Raw genomic sequence first — 26,076 nt, 5'->3', positions numbered from 1 at the left:
ACCATCAATCGCATCACCACAAGTCAGGGATGACTCTAAAAATCTATTGCACACTAACGCGCCATCACTCGAAATGTGCGCACCTACCGCTATCGAATCGCCAGAAGTCAGGGATGACTCTAAACATCTATTGCACACCAACACATCGCTTGAAACACGCTCGCCTATCGCATCACTTAAGGAAGAAGTCATGCCAATCACATCATCATCATCACCGCATTCGCCATTCACATCAGAGGTCAGGGATGACCCTAAAGATCTATTGTGCCTTAGCGCGCCTATAGAGGAGCCTCCTATCGCATCAGAGGCTCAAGTCACACCTTGCATCAACCAGAGTTTGCCCCTGGTAATTCCAATTGTCACTAACGATCACGTGCACATCGCACTTTTTGCTTCTAGTGACTATTGCATGCTGGTAAAGCATCCATGCATCACGCCACCTAACCACCAAGCAGAGCATGTCTCAGGCGACCCTGGGGCAATTCAGGCGCACCATATTGCACCTGAGGACGCGCAATGCGTGCACCTAGAGGCAGTGTATATTTACCCTCATCTCATTTCGCACTTTTTGTCCTTTTCATGTTTGAAGCTCTTAAGGAGCTATATGATGCTTCCAAACACTTTAATTTCATCTTTGCATCACCCCTTGTTCACGCGCCATGATCGCGTGCATCGCGCAATATGTGCGCACATTCATAATTTTAGCAGAGTTTTCACATTATCGCATTTCTATCGCTTCTCCCCTTTTAAATTTCATTTCTGTCATTCAACACAAGGTATACTACAATCAGTCATCCAGGCGCGACTTAGGCGTGCGCCCACCAGCGTTTTTACTGCCTAACTCCCCTATCATCACCTTTAACTTCGCACTTCCCACATTTATTTGCATTCTTTGCGCTTTTGCTTACCATGTCAATTTTGTTCCTGCGTGCCCTGATGTGCACTATTCTCCTTGACCTATGCGCCTATTGCGCCTTGATATACCACCCTTACAGCCCATTTGCGCAACATTTGCACCTAATTCAACACTATATACATCTCTCGCTAACATGTTTGCAGGAAAATGGCCGTTCCTCACGTGTTCGGCCAATATAATCAAATTCGCACGAAATCACCCCAAGGCACGCACATCGTGCGCATCCTATCAGCTTGTAGAGCGCCTCTACACACCTTGCAGCGCCTCGCATTGGCGCGCCTTCAACCTGCAGCACATTGTGCAGGAATTCATTCTGCCAGTTACAAGCCCCCCCAAGCGCGCCAGCCTTGCGCATTCCAACCATACCTTGGGTAAAGTGTCAGCTCACAAGAGATGCAAAGTGTGCTAGTCACGCGCACTCGCACATGCTCAAGGAGGAGGATTGCGCACTTCAGCCGCGCATCAAGAAAAACACAGCAACACTGTTTCATAGGATACCATTTGTTTTACCCTGGGTTTTGTCCAGCACTCTTTCATTCTCATTTTTTCTCATTATAACACTGTCCAAAAGACTAATAACACACTGATATATATGCATATAGGAAGCACCTAGAAGAACATAGAAGAAAAACAACAAAACAACCTTAGATTGTGCCCGCCTAGCTCAATAGTATTATTTTTCTCTTCGCATGCATGACGCGGCACCATGCCCTTTTTACCTTAGAACACGCGCATATGCGCACAATATTCCCACGCCCATGCGCGCTTCCCGCACCTTGCTCATAGGAAGGTGTAGATGTTGACAGCTGCATGAAGAAGACAAGTTGGATAGGACATCTGCAAAGTTTACCATTTTTTCCTTCGCATTTTCACATATAGTTTTACTCATGCTGTTCAAACCTTTAGCACCTAATATTTAGCGAGCCTAGCAGGACTTGGTCTGGACATGGATTGGATCGCTCTTGGACCACACCACTTCGCATCATATGTACATGACAACACATGCGACACTCATGCGCTTTCTCATGCCTAGTGCACGTGCGCTTTCCCGCGCTTCACACCATACATGCACGTCTCACTAACGCTTCGCGCGCCACATCCATATTGCCCTTGCATCATCACCCCACACCCATGGTGCACTATTCACATCAGAGTCACCCTCGCAATTCACCATGCTATGCGCATTCTCGCGCCTTGTGCATGTGCGCGCATTCCCACGCCTTCGCACCTCGCGTGCGCCTGCGCCTTCCCATGCTTCGCACATCACGCAATAATTCCTGCACTCGCACATTCATCACCCAACAACCCAAGCATTGTACATGCATCGCACGCGCATACTATCACTCAAGATCCTCACTACACATGCGCTGAGTGGACACTCAGAATTTAAAGTCCCTGGGAGATGTAGAGACTCATGCCTCTCATGGCATGATATGGCAGTTTCCACCAAGGAGTACATAGCATGAACTTGTAGTGTCACTCCGTGTGCTATCCGCAGCTATCCCTATACGAGGCGCAGCTTTCCCGCGCAATGCGTGCCATGCGTGCACCATTCGCGATGTATATGTGCGTGCGCTTTCCTGCGCTTGAGCGCCCTATAGCGCCAGCCATCCAGATGCATCCATCCACTGTCCTCCAAGTTCTCTAGTGCGTATATTTCTGTTTCTCTCATTTGTATATTGTTCCACTTTATTTTTATCATGGACCCTTACTTATATATATCTCTACATACCTACTCGGTAGTGCTTCGGCTCTGCATGACAGCGCTTAGGTACAGTATATAAGCGCCAGCATTACCTTACCACTCCTCACTTTCCATTTTACTTACCTTTTAACCCAACTTTACTTACATACTTAATACCTAGAAAGTCACAGTAGAAATCTATTCATTAGCACATCACATCTCACATCTCTTATCTTGCTTTATATCATCACTTAAGCTTAGTCTCTCATTTCCGCATACATGTGCGCACTTTCCTGCACTTCGCGCAATACGCGCGCGTGTTCCCGCGCCTTCGTGCCTTGCGCACACCTGTGCTTTCTCGCGCTTCGCTTCAGCGCGTACCTCTAGATCTTTGCTCCACTCGCTTCCCCTTTAGGGTCGAACGCACTTGTCTCCTCAAGTAACGCAGACTAGGCAACGCGCGACCTTACAACTATTTACAGATACAGTCAGGAGCATCATTTTTTCCTCTCAGTATTGTTGTTTCTACACCGGGTTTCAGGGTTCAGGGGTCCTGGAACTCGGAACTTGGTATGTGAGACAACAAAAATATATTTCAAACATGGGTAAGTCAATGTGTTTGTCAATCAACTTGATTGTAAATCAAATTTTATTGATCTCCCCAAATTTCCCAAGTTCCGAGTTCCGGGACCCCCCAACCCCGAACCCCGGCAGTCCACAATTTAGGGGTTCGGGGGTTGGTAAAATGTGTATGGATATATGAAAGGTTGATTTAAACATTTTTGAAAGATGTCTCATCAAATGTCAAGTCCTGAGTTTTGAATTCCTGGTTTCAGGACTCTGGGTTTCGGGACTCTGGGCTTCGGGTTTCGGAACTCCGGTGTAGAGACTCGTGCATCTCATAGTGTGATATGGCGCTTTACACTAGGGAGTATACAGCACCAACTCGCAGCATCACTCTGTGTACCATCCACAGTGATTCCTATATGACGCGTAGCTTTCCCGCGCAACGCGCGCCATGCGCGCACCATTCCCGCGCTTCACGATGTATACGCGCGCGCGCGTTCCCGCGCTTGCGCGCCCTATAGCGCCAGCCATCCAGATGCATCCATCCACTGTCCACCAAGCTCCCTAGTGCGTATATTTCCATTTCCTTTATTAGCATAGTTCCACCTTTATTTTTATCATAGTTTCTCACTCATATATATTTTTACATACCTACTCGGTAGCGCTTCGGCTCCGCATGAGCGCGCTTAGGCGCGCTATATAAGCGCCAGCAGTACATACTATTATGGACCTTACTTTTCACCCAACTTTACCTAGTACTTACTACTTAGAAAGTCGCAGTAGAAATCTATTCATTAGCACAACACATCTCACATCCTTTATCTTGCTTATATCTTCACATAAGTTTAGTCTCTCTTATTTCCGCTTACACGTGCGCGCTTTCCCGCGCTTCGCGCTAATACGCGCGCGTGTTCCCGCGCCCTCGTACCTTGCGCGCACCTGCGCTTTCTCGCGCTTCGCTGAAGCGCGTACCTCTAGATCTCCGCTGCACCTGCTTCCCCTTTAGGGTCGAATGCACTTGCCATCTCAAGTATCGCAGACTAGGCAACGCACGACCTACAACTTTTTAGATACAGTCAGGAGCATTTCTTTGTTCCTCTCAGTATTGTTGTTTCTACACCGGGTTTCAGGACTCCGGGTTTCGGGACTCGGCACTTCCGAAACCCAGAAATCGAAACTCGGGACTTGACATTTCATATGCAACATCTTTCAAAAATGTTTAAATCAACCTTCCATATATCCATACACATTTTACCAACCCCTGAACCCTGAAATTGTGGACTGCCGGGTTTCAGGGTTCAGGGGTCCCGGAACTTGGAACTCGGGATGTGAGACAACAAAAATATATTTCAAACATGGGTAAGTCAATGTGTTTGTCAATCAACTTGATTGTAAATCAAACTTCATTGATCTCCCCAAATTTCCCAAGTTCCGAGTTCCAGGACCCCTGAACCCCGAAACCCAGCAGTCCACAATTTAGGGGTTCGGGGGTTGGTAAAATGTGTATGGATATATGAAAGGTTGATTTAAACATTTTTGAAAGATGTCTCATCAAATGTCAAGTCCTGAGTTTCGATTTCCGGGTTTCAGAACTCCGGGTTTTGGGACTTGGCACTCCCGAAACCCGGAGGGCTTTAGATTCAGTGGTCGATGGTAGGTATATGCACTCATAGTGTACATGTATCCTATGTCTTTGATTTGCTGGTGGCTACATCGGCTGTATGTCTTGATGAAATGTATCTAGGCTCACCCATATATGTACCCATCTATGTACAATTCCCCCATGTCAGCCCACCCATCTATGTAATACATCCTATGTTGGCCCACCCATCTATATAATACATCCGACATCAGCCCACCCGTCTATATAATTATACCCCACCTTGGCCCACCTGTCTATGTAATAAATATTTTATTGCATCCTCGGCCCACCCGTCTATTTGATATCCCTTTTGTCGGCCCACTCATATATGTAATACTTTCCATGTCGGCCCACCTGTATATGTAATACACCCCACATCAGCACACCCATCTATGTAATATTCCCCTACCTCGGCCCACCCATATATGTAGTACACCCCTGTTAGCCCGCCCGTCTATATAACAATATTTGCCTTACATCTCTCTTCAGCCCAGCTGTCTATAATATCCTACTCTACATATCACCCAGATGGGCCCACCCATCTCCATGAATGATCACATTCCCCCGGCCCATCCCTCAACATCAAGGATATATATATGTATCATTGGCATACATGGGCCCACCCATCTCCATCGGAAATAATATGTGTCCTGGCCCATCCGTCATCATCGAGAATATACACAACATGGGCCCATAATCCGCTGGCCCGTATAATACAGAATTTGTCACTGAAGGGGCTCAAAGATCTGAATCCTCCCATTCGTGCTAATAATCAGTGGTCATGCGCAAAGATGGGTATTAATCACCTGCAGCTCGCCAGGATGCTCTGCCCTGTGAAGCACTTGGGTGAATATTTGAAAGATCCTATAGCATAAGTACTCTCCACCATTGGTTGAAGCTACTGATGGTTGTGATCAGAACACGCCAAAAGTTGGAAAACGGTGATATCAAGATGCGCGCATTGGTCTGGCTGGCCCTGGTATACTCTGGTAAGATCGCTGGGGAACATTTCAACCCTCAGCTGGTGCAGAACAGGCTATTTGAAGGATACCTTCTCGAGCAAGTGAGTGATTTTTTATTAGACCGGTTGATCTTCAAGTATGCATCAAACCTGTCTCTCTCAGGTGATGAGGCATATCTTCACAGGACCATCCTCTGATCTTTGCGCAGACAGTGAATCTGTTGGGACGTGTCCATGTAATGCACGTCTCCATAATATGATGGAGGTAGAAGCTGAGAATATTGCATATGGTGTGATTCAGATACGTCTTTCAATACACTTACTTTTTACATTTTAACTACTACTCAATGTCCTTATACAGAGCCGTTTCGCCATCGGTTTGTGCAACAAGTGGAAGGAAGAAGACAGCACTTACAATTACCGAGATGTGTACTATCAGATCATTTTGACAATCTGTGACGCCACAGACCCTAGTTGGGCAAAGGCACTGCATGAACATTGGAACCTGTATGTATTAACTTCTTTAATGAGCAGTATCTAACATTGAGCTTCATAGCAAATTGTTCAAAAACAAACTTGGGCTTCGCGCCTCATCTTCCATGAACACCACCGATGACAATGACAATGACAACTTCACTCTAATGCGAAAGCAGTATGAGCAGAGGCTTGCAGATGAAGCCACTTTGCAGATGGTTTCTTTGGATTCTGGTCCTGGAGAGGAGCTACCTACTCCACTGAAGAGTCCATCTGTTCCTGTCACTGCATCTGATGGCGCTAAATCTAGCACGAGTCTGCCACCTGAGATTCTGCCTCCCAGCCCAGATCCAAAGCCTCAGGAATCTGCAACATCTGAGAAGCCCAAGGAGCAGGTAGTATCTGCTAAGGAACCAGCCATTAATGATTTCAGTGATCTTAGTGAGCCTGATGAACTCGATGAAGAACCCCAGCCACCAAAGTCCAAAGCCAAGAGGGGCCATATTCGTAAGGCTGTTGTACAATCGCCATTACCAGCACCAAAGAAGGCCAAGACAAGCCACAAGAAGAAATGAACAGTCATGATCGCTTACTTTTGTAGGTCACCACATGCTTTGCTTACTGTCATTGTGCTGACCAGCACAATATTCACATTTCAGGCTCACACACCATTCCATCTCGTTGTATCATGTCTCTTCGCATCAAGGTCTTCACAGTGCTGTCCATGTCTTCGTTGTTTTCGCTGTGTCTTCGCATCGACACTTTCACACTGACTTCTGTCCATTTCATCATTTGTTGTACTACTACCAGGATCCAGGATTACTCATGTTTCTGACTGCAACTTTCCTCTGTTGTAACTCACCACACGTTTTACAGTACAATCAGGACCTTACTCATAGCTAATGCCATGTAATATGATAGCAAATTGACATCCATTTAGCATGACATATCAGTGTGATAACCAGATAGAACAATGAAAATGGCTTAGCAGGACATATCAGCATGATACATGGCTAGCAGCTGAGGAATGATCAGCAGTTGAGCAGCACATTAGCGAAACAAAATGAACCTAGGTATGACCAGATAAGCGAACCCTGGGACCTGATACGCCTGCTGTCCCTTAGAGGCCTTCTAAGGGCTGATGCAACCTTAGATTAACATCTCTGGAATGGGAGATTTTGGTGATGTCAGGCATGGTTAGACATGATGGTATCTCACAATGGTTTGGGCATTACAAGTTGGCAGCTAATATGTCATTTCACAATTAGCATTTTCACATCAAGTGTGTCCCATACGCCCTCTGACAAAAAGCATGCAGTAAATCATCTTTCACTGTCGGTAACAGTATTTTGCATTGATGCTCATCATTCTGGTCCAGTCTTCTGCATTCTTATGTAGGAGTAAGCCTGTGGTATTCTCAACTGGCTTGTTAGTGGAGGATGATGCAAGACATTCTGATTCATTCTGAATCGCAGAGATGTGGTAGGTATGGGCTAACACAGCAAAATTTTAGTGTGTCCATACTTATCTCTCTTTCTGATCTACTTCGGGATACCATATCAATCCCACAATACTCCTTGCAGAGCATCACCTGACAATTATTGATTACTTCCATTATTGAAAGTGCTATACATTACTACTAGTCGACTCTTGGGCACATTTATGGAAGATAATTGTAGCCATGGCGATCCCTGCATTGGAGTTAGCTACAAGCTTAGCATGATATTTTCAAACACTGAGGATGAGGTGTGGTCCCAATATAAACATCTGTACAAGTGAGAAAATTTAGAGAACACCGCCATAAGTCTGAGTACCCACATTAGTTGGGTCCTATGAAAATGATGAATGGTGGTCGCATGCAGATCGGTAACAGATCAGCTTACCGAAATTGCTGGAGACAAATAGCCAAGTTGGAGGCAAGACACAGTAGCAAAGCTAGCACATGCATGACTTCAGCGCTGAAGGACAACCCCAATCAAAATATAAGCTAACCTTGCAAAGTAAAGCACATGTGTTTTTACTAACACTGCAAAGCAGTCTCCGATTGTCCATCTCGTCCATGGTTGGTGCAGTTCATGGAAGTGTTTTACAGCACTCCAAAGTACAAAGTACAGCATGAGGACCTCCCATGCAGTGCTGAGTAACCAATACTCAGCCACCAGATGTATATTTCCCCCAATGAGACACTGATGGGTGCCAGGGAGGATAAGGTCCTCTGGTATTTGTCACATGAGTTTGATTCACTTCAATCTTTCGTGAATAACCTTACCACCTAAGATTTGGTAGGTTTCTATCACAACAATCACTCCACAGGCAATTGTGATAGCGAGAAAGATCACAATAAGAAAGATGAGCACCTTTCTCAATTGCTGATGCATGGCAAATAGCCGAGTGATCATGATGACTTGCATCATGTCTCAGTTAAGTTAATATCACTGAGGTATTGTAGATGAGTCGCTCACCACCTAGCATGTCATTGACGACAAAACCTGTACACCATAATGCAGAGTTGATAATTTCACCTGAGAAAAATCATGAGCCCAAAGAACTACAAAATGCATATCAACTCACAGCTATGACACTCGTTATATTGAATCAACAACTTAGTCAAGAATCTTACTCACCCCTACATCAGAAAGCAGTTGGTGTGTGAGAATGACAGGCATTGGCACAAAATACTTACCTTATTAGTCACCAAGTCTGACGGAAGAATTTCTGGATGGCAGTGGATGCCCAAAGTTAGAAGAAAGACATGCGATGGGCATTAGACATACAGAACACAAAACACTGATTGTGAAAGATCGATCAGAAGTACGGCACCAACTTATTAGTAGACAAACATACACAGCATACAACACTCCAATGTAGTGCAGCTAGAAGACTTTGAAGTAAGCACAGTGCTTATAACAAGGCCAAGCTACATATACAGAGAAAAAGAGCAGTCATGAATGACCAGTGTTGCCTCTGCCCAGAATTAATTGTATTGCTCTGTTGCTGTTGTGATTGGGAGCTTGCTTACCCAAACCAGGTCAACCTAGTATAAGACCTTTCCTAGTGAGATAGCTGCTCAGTAATTGCGGCAACCTACCGCTTGTCCAAATGTCAGTGCTGGAAACATCTTTCAGTGGTCCTGTCTAGTTCTTCAGCATTATATTCCTCACCCCAGTCGTATGCAGCTACAACAGAAGAGGCAGCTATGAAACAGACAGATTAGATTAGGTATCACTGACACTGTCCAATCATCTGTCCACACACCTATATAATCAGTATAATCACGATTCAAACTGACCAGCATCCACTAACTGGGATCTGATGACATATTGGAGAAAATTAGATGATGTGTCAGAGTGAATGGTGAACTTGGTGAATATATACTGTCATCTAGTGCCTGTATTATTTATGATTTATATGTGTGACACATCATGCACTAACCTCGAATTGGATATTTGTTCCTTGGCTTCAACCAAAGCCAGAATACTACTGAGTCTGAGTCAAGTTAGACCCGGAAAGAGGAAGTTACTCCAGGATTGCCCAATTGACCTCCCAGAGATCTGCAAAGCTGTGTTTCATGCATGGAGTATTTGACCACCCTTGTTTGTAATCATGTCCAGAACTCTTACTCATGCGGGAAGCACAAGTTCTCATCCAAGAACCTTGAGGTCTTTTAGATAAGACATTATCTTGGCATGATGCCAGAATGAAAGGACTTTTCCAAATGCAGCAGTTCAACAGATGAGTCACCTCTCCCATTAAACTCTACATCATGTATACCTCATGCCCGCTTCTTGCCCTCACCTTCTGCCTCCATTGTCAAGCTATAATTAAGGCCGTTATAAAATGCAAAGTACAATAAAGGGTGTAACTGATGGGAAATGCACTGTACTTGAAACTTCAAGTTGAGGCCGAGACTACCCCTACCTTTAAATGAAAGAAGTCATATCACACAGGCCCACCAGGTTTCTGTGACACTGAATTGTACCAGTGACATGATGTCGCACGATAATAATGAAAGAACCAACTAGTACTTGCTGGTTCATCAGTCCATATAAGTACTAGCTACTTTGCAGTAACCTTGTAGAATATGTATCAAACAATGACTTGGTGCTTCAGCTGCACAGTCACGAAGATGACGCATAACTGTACTCAGCCCTGGATTGACCTAGTAAGCAACATATCATATAATGATTAGTTTTGACACTTGTTAGATAAAAGCTGAGCGCTGAAATGCTGATGCACTTGGTAACTCAAGAGGCTCATCAATGATAACAATAAAACTCCTCCAGGACACACCGAAACATTTTGGTCCATTATGTCATATGGCATCTATCAGCGGATGCTCACTTGTTTAAATCCTGGCTCAAGGCTACAGGTATAGAACTTGAAGTGGTAGGAAACATGTAGGAGAGATGACTGGACTCTGGAGGGACAGTGAGTGAAACTGAAATGTGGGGCATAGTGTTGTCTCTGGATGGGAAGAAAATGGTTGGTGGTTGTTTGGAGGGTGCATGCAGTGGGACATACATATGCAAAGTCATTGCAAAATGGACATGACCCAAAACAGTCTGGCCTGTCTGCTAGATGACTAGCACTAGTAGCAAGCAGACTTCACGATGAGACTACAAGATAGGGAGACATTGATTCAAAAAGAAAGGTTACAGTCGTATACTTGCCTGACACAATCATGTTTGTGATCACTGGATACCACCCTTCATCTCCCTATAATTATAACAAGTCCCAAGTCAAATCCAGGTCTGGGATCATGATGTGAAGATTGGTGTTTTGCCCTGCTTGGACCCAGACCCTTATAGACTCCGGGTCAGTTGATTACTAGTACTAAAATTTTAGGACTTTGAACACTACAACCTTTGAAAGCAGATCACCATGCGACTGGAAGGGACACACCACTATTAGTGTCTACTCCTTTGCAATATCGTGGCTACATCCTTGCAAGCACATCAGAAGACAAGTGTGGAACATCGACAGTGGCCAGCCCACCATGACCAAGTTTGCTCCTCCACAATGTAAGAATAGTGGTATACGTGTCTTTTTCGGCAGATGGAAAGCTAGCCATTATCTGCTGGGAGTCTAGGACCATAACACATGCATGCCAGTAGGATGTGTCTGCAACAGTAAACCTTGATGACCTTCTGTTGGATATCAATGTGAGTTGACAGACAGATCTCATTGTACTTCATTCTCACCATGATACCTCAACAGTGAACACTGTGCTCTTCCAGGACAACAATGTCAGAATTTTGTGAACGAATCTCATTGCATTTAAATAATCTTAGGCTAACACTATATGGCCTCTTGTCCAGCTACTCAGTGTTTTATATCCAGTATCTCGAGGTTTTTTGACACCCCATCATCCTCAGATATTCCATGAATGTCTCATGCTATATTTCCTCACCTCATGTTCTCAGTTTTTGGTATGATCCAAGGCTCATGATTAGTGATGTCACAGCTTGGCTAGGGCTGGCTAGGGCTCAGCTCTTACCAATTTCCCAGCAGTTTAGCTGTTCCTATGAACCAAGTCACTCATGTGCGGCTTAGTCTGGCTCACAAGTTTGGCCTGTGAGCCAGCTGAGTCAGCACAAACCAAGTATGTGGGAACAATGACTTGAGGCAGCTGGAAGCTGCCTCAAGCCAGCTAGAGACATGTGGCAGAACTCAATTTTAAGCTTTCCTGTTCTAACTTTCAAGCTCCCACTGGTGAAAACTTCAAGACTCAGTTGCACTGTCTACTTATCAAGTTGATTGCCATGAATAAAGTCCCAGTTCGAGTCAATGGGACATTTAGGCTCAGAGATGTGTTAGGTTCAGGCTCATACGGTATGTACTATGTAGTATTCAATTTTATTGCTCTTATAATATACTTAGCTGTTATATATTCAGCACAGAAAATTATCACTGATGATTCCATTGCCCTCAAACTTGAAACTGTTGTCAATGATTCATCTTCTGTTGAGCATGAATACCACATTTTGAAACAACTTGAAGGTGGACTTGGCATTCCCTGCACCCTCTGGTTCGGTAGAGAGTCAGTATATTATGCTCTGGTTCTTGAATGCCTTGGGCCATCACTCCACCAACTCTTCCTCGCAAACAATCAAAAATTTGGCCTTCTTGATGTCATGAATATAGGAGACCAGTTGGTCAGTCAGTTGTTTGGTCTGAAATCTTTGTAGATAGGTTAACTTACTTTCCTAGCTCTCACATCTTGAGTATATACTGTACACTCATGCAATTATGTTCACAGCAACATCAAACTGCAGAACATCTTGGTGGGTCTCGGAAATTTGAGGCACACCACCTTCATCATTGATTTTGGTATCATGAAGACATACTGGAACACCACAACCAGTGACCATGTACCATTTCACCATGGTTGACATCTATCTAGCACCTCTGCATTTGCCTCAATAAACACTCACTTAGGAGTTGAGCCAGGTCATTGCGATGATCTTGAGTTGCTCACTTATATGTTAATCTATCTCTTATGTGGCTCTCTTCTGTGGTTAACCAGTGATGATGAGAAGTTGCCCACCTTTACCATACTCGAGCACAAAGCACATGCTACCATTGCAAATATTTGTCATGGAATCCCCGTTGAGTTTGTGACATTTCTTATTTACACATGCTCTCTAGCATTTGCAGAGGACCCCAACTACAATCACCTATGTTCATTACTTCATAGTCTTTGTGCCACATTGCCTACACCAATCACATGCAGGTTGGATTTCAATCAACCTGATGATGCTGTCATGCATCCTCCTCCATTATCTGATCAACATTGTGTGGCTGAAGCAACATCACCACATCCACCAAAGGCAATGTGTAGATCAACTCGTATGTAAGTAGTTTGTTTGTGTTATCTTCAAACTGAGCTTAGTTTATGTGAAAGGTCACACCCACACAATGACTTCCTACCACATACTGCATCAACTCCACAGTGGAAACAGTTCTAGTCACAGAATGATGTATAACCTGTAGACTATAGTACTATAATGTATGCATCTCCTGTTGTGATTGCTTCTCTCACCTGCAGACTTCATTTATGTTGTAACAGATCATCAGAATGCTGAGGAGAGGAGTGTGGGATGGCGGGAGGTCAGACAGTTGTTAGAAGTGAAGTATATTGTTGGTGGATGGGACTTTCAGATTGCAGTTGTTTGCTGACATCAATAGAGGATTAAGTGTACTGTTTACACCAGAACTCGCATGTATTCTATATTCTAACATATTGTAGAGTAATGAGCAGAAGTAGAACACATATACATACATAGCCAAGCATGTGGCAAATAGTGTGTATTTTTTTGGCAGCAATATTCCCATTATCTTCCCTTACTGGTTCTTTCTAGTTTCTTTCCTCGTTCTCCGGTCCAGTTTAATCTCCCTTCCAGATGCTCTTCCCTGCATATTGGTGAAGGTGCCTCGTCAGTTCTGAATATCGAGGTTGATCCCATTTCAGCTTCTGCCCTCTGTATAACTCCTGCTCAGATCTTTTATCGTGGCTGAAGTTTGCTGATCAGTTGGATAGCATTAGCATCACTGTTTTATGGTCAAACTTGTGCATCATGTTTTACTAGTATTATATATGAAAACTCACCTTTCCTGTATCATATAATTCATATTGCTACCATATAGGCTCGCTATGCATGTCAGGGATCTTTCACCAATGCGCTACTCCATTTTTGCTGGTCTTCTGCATGCACTCAACACACATTTTTTATATGACTGTATGTTGGATAAGATCTATTATATCAAACACAGTACTCACGACTTCTGAAGGTATTCTATGTATCACAGTATCGCCATCAAATGAATTATGCTACTATATCGTGCATTGCCTTGGGATTTACCATTTGGTGCATACATTAACATGTTCTGGGGTTTCCCAGAATGAATGTTTATATATACTGATGATTCTGTCATTGGATTATTACCATTACTACCACAGATGCGAAGTTGCTGATGTGGGCAGAACAAGGCACAGGCAGTGGCCTCCCCCACTGCTGCTGCTATCCCTGTCACTACTGCTGCTATCCCCATCGCCATTGCTGCTATCTCCATCACCACTGCTGCTATCCCTGCTGTGAATGCTAATACTCTTCAAAATGTCCATCGGCGACAACTTCCTGCTAGATACAGGATCTCCGATGCAGCTCCCCCTAGTCCAGATGAGGGTGAAATCTTTCACCTCGAGAATATCTCAGGGGATGAAGAGGAACCAAGTGATTTGCCAATGCATGTCACTATGACGCCTATAGGCTCTCATCCAAGCCCACTCCAGACCATTACCAGCACCATTCGGACTGACCCTTTGGCCACTGGCAACCTCAAGCAAGCCAAAGGGCCAACAGATATAGCTCACTTTTACCGGGTTGATACTGATACTAAGGGCAAAACTTGCATCCCTTGCAAGTAAGTATTGTATCTGCAATCTTTTGTTGTTTCTCATACCTTTCATCAGAACACTACATGAGATCGACGAAATGCACAAGATCATGGTATATGCAGGTTCAACATCCACTTTAGCTCCCCAAGTGCATGCCTTCACTTATCACACCGACCTTTATTTGGAAGCAGCAGAACATTTAGGCTAGTGCATCCTGATAAAGGATCTAAGTGAATGCCTAGCTAAAGGATGGACACTTGCAACAATTTGCGCACAGCTCAAGAAATTGCCTTGTACAATACAATCGCTTGGTCCTCCTCCTAATCAGGGATCTGGTGCCTTGCTCATGGGAGCCAGCTCTCCAGAGGATGTGATTCCAGACTTCACACTTGATGAAATGCATTGTCAAATTATGAAGTTTATCATTGCCGATGATCAAGTGAGTCACAGTTCACCCCCTACAGGCACTATTAATAATTTCCCCCAGGCAATAAACATGATTGAGTGTCCTGAATTTAGACACCTCATCCATTTCCTGCGGCCAGAAATTGGTGAGACTGGCCTATTTTACCGCATGAAGGCTCGTGAAATGATCATTGAGCAATGGCAAGAATATTTCCTGGCCTTGAAGACTGACCTTGCTGTAAGTGCATGGTTGTCAAGTGTCTCGTGACATATCTTATTCCTTTTAGAACACACAGGGTAAAGTTTGCTTTACATCTGACCTGTGGTCAGATTATAAGCTCTGGCCATTCATGGCTATCATGGCTCATTGGATTGCTAAGGCTGATAAAGATTCAATGCTCATGCTAAAGGTGGTGCTCATTGCTTTCCATTATGTTCCTGGTAGTCATGATGGGTCATCTCTTGGTTCTGTGATATTATATCTCCTTGATCGTGCAGAAACTATGACCAAGGTCAGTACTAATTCATATTGTATCGCATGTTCTGATGTCATTTAGATGGGGCACTTTACTCTTGACAATACAGGTAACAATCATACCACAATGCAGGAGCTTTCGACCTTACTTGGGCAATGTGGCATTGATTTTAATCCAACTGAACACAGGATACCATGTTTTCCACACATTGTAAACATATGTGTGAAGCATATTATTGATGAATACACTACTGCCGGCTTCTCCATTGTGGCCAATACATGGTCAGTCAAAGGTCAGATCATTGACAAACTGGATTACATCCAGGCTGTGCAAAACAAGCCTCTCGAGTGAGCCAGACATGTCATGCAGCTGATCCATTGTAGAAACAACAATACTGAGAGGAACAAATGATGCTCCTGACTGTATCTAAAAAATGTTGTAAGGTCGTGCATTGCCTAGTCTGCGTTACTTGAGGAGACAAGTGCATTCGACCCTAAAGGGGAAGTGAGTGCAGCGAAGATCTAGAGGTACGCGCTGAAGTGAGGCACGAGAAAGCGCAGGTGCGCGCGAGGCACGGGAACACGCACGCGTATTGGCACGAAGCATGGGAAAGTGTGCACGCGCGTGCGGAAATGATAGAGAGACTAGACTTTAAGTGATAATATGATGCAAGAGATGTCAGAGTGCGAGATGTAAAGGAATAGAGCTCTACTATGTTCTGCTAAGTAGTAAGTAAGTAGTAACAGGTAATTTGGAGGTAAAGTTGTAGGAAAAGTAAGTGGTAAAAATGGAAAGTAAGTAGTACTATGTACTGCTGGTGCTTATATAACACGCCTAAGCGCTGTAATGCGGAGCCGAAGCGCTACCAAGTAGGTATGTAAAGATATATATGAGTGAGAATCCACGATAAAAATAAAGACGGAACAATATGCAAATGAGAGAAATAGAAATATATGCACTAGAGGGCTTGGTGGACAGTGGATGGGTGCTTCTGGATGGCTGGCGCTATAGGGCGCTCAAGCGTGGGAACGCGTGCACGTGTATACATCGTGAAGCACGGGAATGGTGCGCGGGAAAGCTGTGCCTCATAGTGGAATACCTGTGGATAGCACACAGAGTGATGCTGCAAGTTTGTGCTATGTACTCCTAGTGTAAAGTGTCATATCAGACCATGAGACACATGAGTCTCTACACCATGCATCAAACCAGCGGTATGACAGGTTTCGTGACACTATCCTTAGGGGTAATGAGGAGGGATGGTTTCGAGATGACACAGGTGAGCATATGCAGCTCCCAGTCGTAGAGGTCCTCCTAGACAAGCCTACTAGATGGGATTCAGTATATGTCATGATCAACCACTTGCGGACACTCTGTCAGGTAAGATGCCCACCACTAAATATATCACATAGACTAATACTGACCCATGCAATAAGTGCCTTTTTCAACACTTGGCCTCAATGCAACATATCTGAGAGAAAATTGAGCGAAATAGATTGGCAGTTCCTTGAGGATCTGGAAGTAATATTGGAGGTGTGCTCGAACTTCAAAACCCATTATGCATCTTATGATTTCATACCAGGCTCCTCACATCACCCAGCAAAAACTCTCTAGTGAAAGCACTCCCTTGCTGAGTCATGTGGTTTCGGTGTTTGAAGAGATGATCGAGGGATGGTAGTCTATTTGCCTGCATGCGCCTCATTGTAAACCTTTTGTCAACATAGGCTTAACCTGGGCAAGAAAATACACCACCTAGATGAGTGCGACACATGCTTATGCTGTTGCTATGTGTCAGTCCCATATATTTTTTTTCAAAATAGATGTCGATCTCATGATTACTTTTGTAGTTGTCGACCCTATGATGTGAATGTCATAGATCAACACTCAATGGGAGGTGGACCAAATTGCTGCTACCAAGGATTTTATTGTGAAGTTGGTATGTCTCTGTAATAAGTCATGGTAAAGGTGTGACTTTGGACTGATTTGTTCCACAGATGCATAGCAAGAGAGCAGAATGCTCTGATCCTGTGCAATGTTGACCTGTAGTAGCTATACAACAACAACCACATACACTAGGTGCACATTGCTACAGACTTCCCGAGGCACATGTGTCGCATCCCCATGACAATGGTCAAACTGTAGATCAAGAGTTCACGGCATACACTACGGCTGCTCTTAGTCCTCAGGCAACAGATATACTTATATTTTGGAATGTGAGTCCATTCACCTTCAAGTCCTACCTTTTGTCATTAACCACAAGTTGTCAACCAGGCTTCACAGTCCATGTTCCCAACCATCTACTCAATCGCCATGGACTATACTCCAATACAAGCCTCTGCTGTGCCATGCAAGCGGGTATTTTCCTTGAGTAGCGAAACTCATGAAAAAAGGAATCTTCTCAGCCCTGTTTTGATGGAAGCGTTACAGATGGTCAAATTTTTCCTGAAGAAGGAACACCTTGACTTCACTAAAGGTTGGGCAGCCTCTCAATGGGATATGGAACAGTGCATGGTATATGACAGAAGCTCCTATGAGTACTTGACACCTTCCGCCAATGCAAATGATACTCTTCTCAGAGCTATAGCAGAAGATGAGTGTGATAACATCGAGGACACTGCTACTATCTACATATGACAAGTGACACTTCTTACTTTTCTTGTCTGACTTTACCATTTCTTGTTTCTTGCAGGTTATTTACCATGTGCTACAGAGATTGTGTCAATATACTGATTGTTCTGATAACAAATTGGCAGATTTAGCATTGCTGACCCGAGTCGTTGCTCACCATAAGTCTGGCCCATCGTTCGCAGGAAGTTGGTCTGTCCATCCTTGTTCAATCTCAGGCCATGCTGACCCGAGTCATTGCTCACCATAAGTCTATCAATCCTTGTTCATTCTCAGGCCATGCTGACCCAAGTCGTTGCCCATCATTCACAGGAAGTTGGTCTGTCAATCCTTGTTTGATCTCAGGCCATGCTGACCTGAGTCATTGCTCACCATAAGTCTGTCAATCCTTTTTCATTCTCGGGCCATGCTGACCCAAGTTGTTGCCCATCATATGCAGGAAGTTGGTCTGTCGATCCTTGTTCGATCTCAGGCCATGCTGACCTAAGTTGTTGCTCACCATAAGTCTGTCAATCCTTTTTCATTCTCAGGCCATGCTGACCCAAGTTGCTGCCCATCATATGCAGGAAGTTTGTCTGTTGATCCTCATTCGATCTCGGGCCATGCTGACCCAAGTCGTTGCTCACCATTCCTAGGAAGTGAGTCTGTTGATCCTCGTTCATTTTCGGGCCACACTGACCCAAGTCTTTGCCCACCATAAGTCTGTTGATCCTCGTTCATTTTCGGGCCACACTGACCCAAGTCTTTTCCCACTGTAAGTCTGTCGAACCTTGTTCGATTTCGGGCCACACTGACCCAAGTCTTTGCCCACCATAAGTCTGTCGATCCTCATTTGATTTTGGGCCACGCTGACCCAAGTCTTTGCCCATTGTAAGTCTGTCGATGTTCTTTGTGCATATGTTTAATATTTGGTGACAGTGGTTCCAGAACTTTGAGTTCATATCTCTATCAAGGTACAAACATCTACTGTATTCCTTCCCAGCCCGAATGTGCAGCTTCTTTGACTTTGACCTTGACATGACAAGACAAATCCTAATTCCCGCCACCACGACCCATCAATCTCTGCAAGTAACATCTCCAGTTGGACCTCCAAGTTGTATTGCTCCCTTCCTCTCCTCTCTGAATTTCTCCATCTCTCAAAACTCCCTGCCATGTTTCAACAGGTCTTTCGATGTGTTGCGCTGATGTGTGCTGCTCTCACATTCTGCACGCGCAAGCCGGACTACCATACAACTAGATATATATGTTAGTTTTTGATCCAATGTTATCATAGTCACTCACTTTGTCCTGTGGCCTCATTAATATTAGTAACATGATTGTGAACATAGAGTGCATGTTGTGATTTGGTGTGATCGACAATCGGCATCTGAGTTCTCCTTTCAGTTCTCAAGACTGAAGTTCTCAATTGTAGATCTATTTTTGGCTTATAATTTAAAAATATATATTTGATTTGGCTTTAAGCCCTTAAATTGACTTAGCTATAACTCTTGAGCTGAGCCGAGCTGAGCCGAACCGTAATTACAAAAGCTGTAACTCTTTGAGATTCACATAGAAGCTTAGTTATTTGGCCAGAAATTTCAGATAAATTTCGACTATGAAGGACAAAGTTCTAAGCTACGAGAGCACAATGGAGCTATTTGGGCGAAAGCATGTAGCGCTTCCCAGTCCCGATCTGCATGCCTGTAAGAGATGAGTGAGCTGCGAATCCCATATAAGTAGGAGTCCAGCGATGCATAGAGCGAAACTCGAATTCCCAAGGTAGTAGGAGCGGATGAACTGGGTGCTTACATTTTGGAGGGTACCTTTAGCGGATGCGTGGCATTGCGTATCGTAGATACTTGTCATGGAGAGCAGGTGTAGCTTGGAGGTAGGGCACGAGGATTTGTGTGTGCTTGCGAAGGTACAATTGGAAGGCATCACTGGCCCATCGTCCCATGGTCTTGACAATGTCGAAAGGGATGTTATGGAGAAGGTATTCCAAGGTGGCGCCTATTCTGATTCCATGACCCTGTAAAGGGATGAGGCTTGCATCTGTTGCGGCTTGTGCAAGACATGCAATGAATTTTGACTTTGTAAGAACTCAGTGACCTTTCCCATGCTTGTAGGAGAAAAGGGCTATGTTGTTGGGAGGATCGTTGATGCGGTAATGATTTTCTAGGGCTGCTTCAGGGTCAGAGACACCATGCTGGTGTGCGCATGAAACATCTTCTCCTGTGGGAGAAGACTTCGTGTGAGGAAGGTGGAAAACAGTTGTTTGTAAGCCATTCCGGTCAGTTTCACGGCAGACATCTGAGCAGGTGATGTGTGTGGACGGGTTGAATCTGTTGATGCTGGGCACCATGAATTCCCCTGCTCGTGCCATGATGTAGAAGGTGACGGTGAGACAGGCGCATACTGCAGCAATAAGAGGGTTGTTAGCATCAAGTTTTCCTAGTAGTGCTTCAATGAAGTCTACTGTGTAGGGCTGTCGTTTCTTCTTCTTGGAAGTGGCAGGGGTGAGGTTGGTTGCCACTTTGAGGAGGGTGACAATCTGGTTGTCGTCAATGGTCCAGGGTTGACTGTGTAGGATGTGCCATGCGCGGATGCCGTACACATAGTTAGATATTGTTTTCCTGGAATATAGACCCGCCATAGTGGCAATGAATGATGTGATGAGGTCGGAGGACACTGGGGACCAGAGTGCTTCTGTGATTGACTTTGTGTCGCAGAATATGTGGAAGGCGAGGATTCCGCTGCCATACAGTTCCTGAGTGCTGCAGGCCCAGGCATGTATCATGATGTCTTATATGCGCTGGACTTCGTGGTTGGGGTGGGATAACAGCAAGTTTGTGCTTGTTAGGGACCAGAGCCACAGGTGGTCTCTGGCTGCAGTGTGGCCATAGTAGGGATGGGTGAAGAGCCTGGTTAGCAGGATAGGCTATGGGGTGAGTGGACCCTTAGTGTTTGTTTGAGAGAGTGTGGGTGGGTGCAGCACTTACTATGCTTGGGGCGCTTCGAAGAGAGCCTCTCCCTCACATCTGAGGACGTTGTTGAGGTTGTGCGAGTGACAGTTAGTGCTGTAGCTAGGCTGAGTGGGTGCAGGAGTCTTGTGGCACGATGTTTCAGCGAAGCATTGAGCAGGAAGAGTGGGAGCATCAAAGTTGGCGAGGAACTCTTGGATTTCTGCCAGAATGAATACTGGGGGGAGTAGGAGGTTGGCTGGTGGATACTTGCCTCTTGAGGGGTCATCTGCAGGGTTATGTGTGCTGGGAACATAGCGGGTGAGGAAGGTGCACTTGGTCGCAGCTGAGAGTTCATGGATGCGCTTGAAAACCTTGTTGGTGACACGGTTGTGGCTGTGGCCCTTCCACCACCCTTCAACAACACCCCTGTTGTCCTGTAAACTTTGAGGCATGAATTTTCTGGGCAGTTAGCAGTGAGCGTGCAAGTGAGGAGTTCCATTCCAACTGCTTCAGCCCAGCCAATGTTGTGGTTGTCTTGGTTCCACCCTGGTAAAAGGTGCCAAGCTTGCCACCAATCATTGATCCAGATCACAATGCCAATGCCCGAGCTAGTGTCTGAGTAAGCTGCAGGGTCGATGACATCAATGGGTCCTGGGATGGTGTGGGAGATGTTGGGTTGAGCGAGGTTCCCTTTCCACCAACAGAGGTCGTCTGCAGTGTCTTTCGGGGGGGTGTGAGGCATGTGAGGATGGTTATTGCAGATGGATAGCATGGCTTCAAGGGAAACCAGGTATGCTCTCCTGGCAGGGAGAATGAAAGATGCATGAAGGAGTTTGCCATGGAGTTGCTGCATTTTGAGCAGAGTGTGTATAGGTTGTTTCTCCCATTCGCAAATGGTCTCCGGGTATTTCTCTTTCTTCTGTTCTGGGATGGAGACTCGCAGGGTCTCCAAATCCCACAGAAAGCCAATGAATGGGGTGCATGTGAGGAAGAGTACATCCTTGGCGAGTTCCCAAGGAATACCCAGCATGAGGGAGAGTCTGTTGATGTCGTTGAAGCAGTAAGTGAAATGCACGTCCTCTGGGGAGATCAATGATGGGAAAGGTGAAGTCTTCATCAAATTCTTCGACTTGGTCATCAGGCATCGAGGATCCCTGATACCAACGACATCCTCCCTCCATGAGGCAGCTGCCATTCTTGGCAATGATGGGAGCTCTTGCTGCATGTAGTCAGTTGTATACTTTGAGGTACTTACGTAGGATTCAGATGAAGAAGTAATCATCGACCCATTTGGATACTGGACCGATGCCTTGCAAGCGCATGATGTCTGCGCCTGCATCAGCCATTTCTCCATATGATCCTGTGGTCAACAAGCAGCCAAAACAAAAGCTTGTGTTGATAGCGAAGCTGTTGGTGTCTGTGTGGATGACCAGTCCAGGCCACTGGGATGGGTGTAATGGTATGGTACGATAGGCTTCGGCTATGTCACAGACAGCTGCTTGGGATCCTGGTGGGAGATGCCAGATGAGGGTGCAAATGGTGGTGGTGGTTCCCCACATGCATGGATAGAGATTGGAGTCAATGGAAGAGTTGATGGATGAGATGGGGGGGGGATGAGGGAAAGGATAAGTTTTGGACAATGCAGAACCTCCTTGGTTTACCCAGTTTGGGTATGATGGACAGAGGAGCCATTTGGAAAGGACCAATGGGGGCTTCTGTTTCAGTCTTGGAATGCGGGCCCAGATATCTGCTGGTGGCATACTCACATTCGATGATTGTATTAAAAGTGTCATGATGTTCAAGAATTGAGGGATTATTAGTTGGTGTGTAAGTGAAGGTGATCAGACGAATACTTCTGGTAAAGCCCATGCGTAAACTATTTGGAATATGTTTGTATTTATGTATAAGATTAGAGATAGTAAGAAAATGATGCCAGGCTTCTGGGTGATACAGGGTGAGCGCCCTAGAGTGTCTCACTGAGAGGACATCCTTGAGCACCGTGCTCTTTGCTTCTGCAGCCCGAGCGGGAGGTGTTGATGCAGCCGTTTGGCCTTTGCCAATCGTAGCATAGGTCTTGACCTTCGGGGTTGACCAAATGACCCACTGAGTTTCAACTGCAGTAGGTTTTGGTGTGTCCATCCTACAAGAGCTCGGCTGCGCACTTGTGGATGTTGTGACAGAAGCGGCCTAGGCAAAGGGCACAAGCAGAGGAACCAGTTCTGCCTGTGCCCACTGGAAAAGACTGGTTGGCATTGGTCTGTTTCCCTTGCTGATTTCCAGAAGGTCACCGGTAGGGGTGGAAACATTCCTCAGACTGGGCACCTCCTACCGGTTCTTGTTTCCCATGAAAGGGAACATTCTCTTGGGGTCAACCTTTTGGCTGTAATGGCGAGAAAGCGACTGAGTTCTGGAGCTAGGTGGTGGCAGTGAAGGGAGGTAGCATTAGTGTGGTAGAGTGGGTGCAGCAGACAGTTGGATTGAGTGGGAAGAAGTGGATGGTAGCAAGAAGGGGAAGCAGATGGTGGAGAGCATGTGGTGGGGAGCATGGGTACAGCAACATTGTAAGTTGGTTGGTGGTAAGTGGGAAGTGGGAGGTAGCAAGGTTTATTTTGGAAGAGTGGAGAGCAAGTAGGAAGCAGGAGAAGGTAGCGGGTAACATGCAGCGGAGCAGGAGCAGGTTGGGTTGGGATAGTTTTGGGTGTGCATGGTGCGAGGAGGTAGTGGGCATGTGTGAGAGGTGGAATGAGACGAAGTATGGATTAGAGTCAATAACTATGTACATATATGATGGTGGAAGAATGTGTACTATTTTCATTCCCTCATCTCGCTCTTCTTCTCAGACGTCGTCCAAAAGGCTGTTGTAGAGAGTGTTATTGAAAAGGCCAATGTCAAATCCCAGATTCAGGGTGAGGCGATCATGCCAGTCTTTTTGGACCATGCTTGCATAGCGGAGGAGAGTTTTCTCTCTCCGTGGGCGTAGCCTGTGCTCATGGTTAGTGATGAGTGTGAAGAATAGCACTAGTGCCATCTGGTGCTTGTTGGGCCAACTGGCTTTCTCAATGTGGACAAGAAAGCTGGTTTTGGCCATGTCAAACTGCCTCCAGGAGAGATCGTGATCCTGTAAGGCTTTGTTAGAGGCTTTGAAGGAAGAAAATGACTTCAGGGCGACAATGCTGTCGATCTTTTTGAGACCTAGAGCATCATCTGCGGAGGATTTGTTCCAGTCTCAAGCTTCATGACAGCCATCTGGGCTGAAGTACCAGAGTTCAATGAATTCCATGTTCTTGACTTTTTGAAGCACGAATTGAGAAGGATATGGGATGATGACATCTGAAACAGGTAGGTCAGCGTTGAAATCGTTGATCTTCAGTTTCTTTTTCTCAGTTTCACGGTGCTCTTCGGCTTCTGTGATTTCTCTTTCTTCTCGCTCACAGTCTGCAGCTTCTTGGAGCACATGTGCATCTTCATCAATCTGCTGTTGCCAGAGGACAACACATTCCTGGTGTTCTTGAGTCCAGCCATCAACGAGCTGGGTGAGGGCTGCCTCTGCTGTTAACCCAGAGGCTACAAGGGCGGCAGTGCATGCTGCAAAGGTGGGTGACTCGAAATTCAGTTGAATTTCAAGCACCGGGTCAGAGTTTACTGTAGAGTTATGCACTTAAGTTTGACCTGATATGGGTGTGACCAAATGAACATTAGGTTCGAAAGTTTGAAGGGGTGTGTGACGTGTGACATGCTGCGCATAGGTTCATTGTGTGAGACGACCTATTAGGCAGACATATTCCTTTCTTTGTACAAGCGTAGAGATGCCTGTGCTCAACCTGGAGACTCCATCGCTAGCACTCACCCCTTGGAGCTTTGTTTGCAAGTTCAATTCTGTTCAGCAACATCACACCTTCTTCCTATGTTGCTGCAGAGTCCTGTCAATGTGGATCAACCACTGACGGTTTGAAGGAGGTTGATGTTGAGGGTTGCAGCAAGTGCAGACATGTTGCAAATACTCAGTATAAGGACTTTTGGCAGCACTAGGACTTTTTCGTGTTTTTACTGCATGTCACAACTTAAGTTCAATGACCTCAATTTGAGTGTGACTGTCACATGAAATAGGCTCGGTTCGCTCACCCTGTGATGGTGTGACGAACTTAAGTGCATAGCTATACAGTATACGAGGTATTATGATTTCTACCATAGTTGAGATGTGGTATCCAATATATTCAGTTGGAAGGATGAAGGAATTGTGGGTGATTGGTTTACTAGTAGGTGTTTGTGTAAAAGAAAAGCAAAGGAGAATGGAGAGAACGTCGAGAACGACTATTAGGGAATGATAGTCGTGGTACGAGAAGAAGAGTTCATGCCACTTCTGTTGTTCTCACAAAGACTAAACTCTGTTCCTTCGCTCGTGCCTCGTTACGTAACAGAGCCGCAACACGTGTCGGCTCAGCTATTTATAGCTCGGGCCGCGGCTGGAACCGGCAACAAGCCGAAGGCAACACTACTCACGATACACTATCTTAGCCCTCTTTTTCAATGGGCTAGCAACCTTCTGGCAGACCAAGTATGCAGAGCTCGACCTGCAAGAGTGTCACATCAATAGTCGACTTTCTGTACACGAAGGGCAAACGTGTTTGTCATTTTCTTCCTCCGTCTTGAATCACTTGGAGGTGTGCTTCAGCAAGAGAAAAACAGATCCTAAAAAATGCTACTGCATGTAGCTCATGTCTTTACAATAGCACGATCAAGCAGCCATCCTGTTGTTTGGCTCAAGCCCAGTCATCTTCGCAACCGTATGCTGCCTCTACCCGCACCTTCGGTCATCCTTAGTGTTCTCATGCAACAATCAAACACGCTGGACGCCAGACTCGCTTCTGGCTCTTTACGTGGCATACCTCTCATGAGTATACCGACGGCCATCATTTATCTACCCGTCCATGACAACGATATCTCCTGTCACCTGACACCTCATGATGTTGTCTTAAGTACGATGGAAGC

At 45.3% G+C, this 26,076-nt stretch overlaps 2 protein-coding genes across 2 annotated transcripts; one reads left to right on the top strand and one right to left on the bottom strand.

Annotated features, from left to right (window-relative positions):
- Nucleotides 1–5,761: 5,761 nt before the first annotated feature.
- On the top strand, nucleotides 5,762–6,819 carry F5891DRAFT_1183191 (uncharacterized protein; the record flags this gene model as incomplete). The annotated part of the gene is made up of 4 exons (XM_041366253.1): nucleotides 5,762–5,872; nucleotides 5,934–6,062; nucleotides 6,132–6,277; nucleotides 6,327–6,819. 4 exons carry the CDS (start codon nucleotides 5,762–5,764, stop codon nucleotides 6,817–6,819), a joined length of 879 nt encoding a protein of 292 aa, XP_041230820.1.
- A 17,104-nt stretch (nucleotides 6,820–23,923) lies between these two features.
- Nucleotides 23,924–25,077, bottom strand: F5891DRAFT_976213 (uncharacterized protein; the record flags this gene model as incomplete). The annotated part of the gene is made up of 4 exons (XM_041376586.1): nucleotides 23,924–24,291; nucleotides 24,328–24,729; nucleotides 24,935–24,989; nucleotides 25,033–25,077. 4 exons carry the CDS (start codon nucleotides 25,075–25,077, stop codon nucleotides 23,924–23,926), a joined length of 870 nt encoding a protein of 289 aa, XP_041230819.1.
- Between the last annotated feature and the right edge of the window lie 999 nt (nucleotides 25,078–26,076).

This window comes from Suillus fuscotomentosus (genome assembly GCF_016647785.1).
Source record: "Suillus fuscotomentosus strain FC203 chromosome Unknown F5891scaffold_7, whole genome shotgun sequence".
Classification (NCBI taxonomy): domain Eukaryota; kingdom Fungi; phylum Basidiomycota; class Agaricomycetes; order Boletales; family Suillaceae; genus Suillus; species Suillus fuscotomentosus.
Note: the sequence above shows the minus strand (reverse complement) of the source record. Positions and strands in the feature narration are given on the sequence as shown.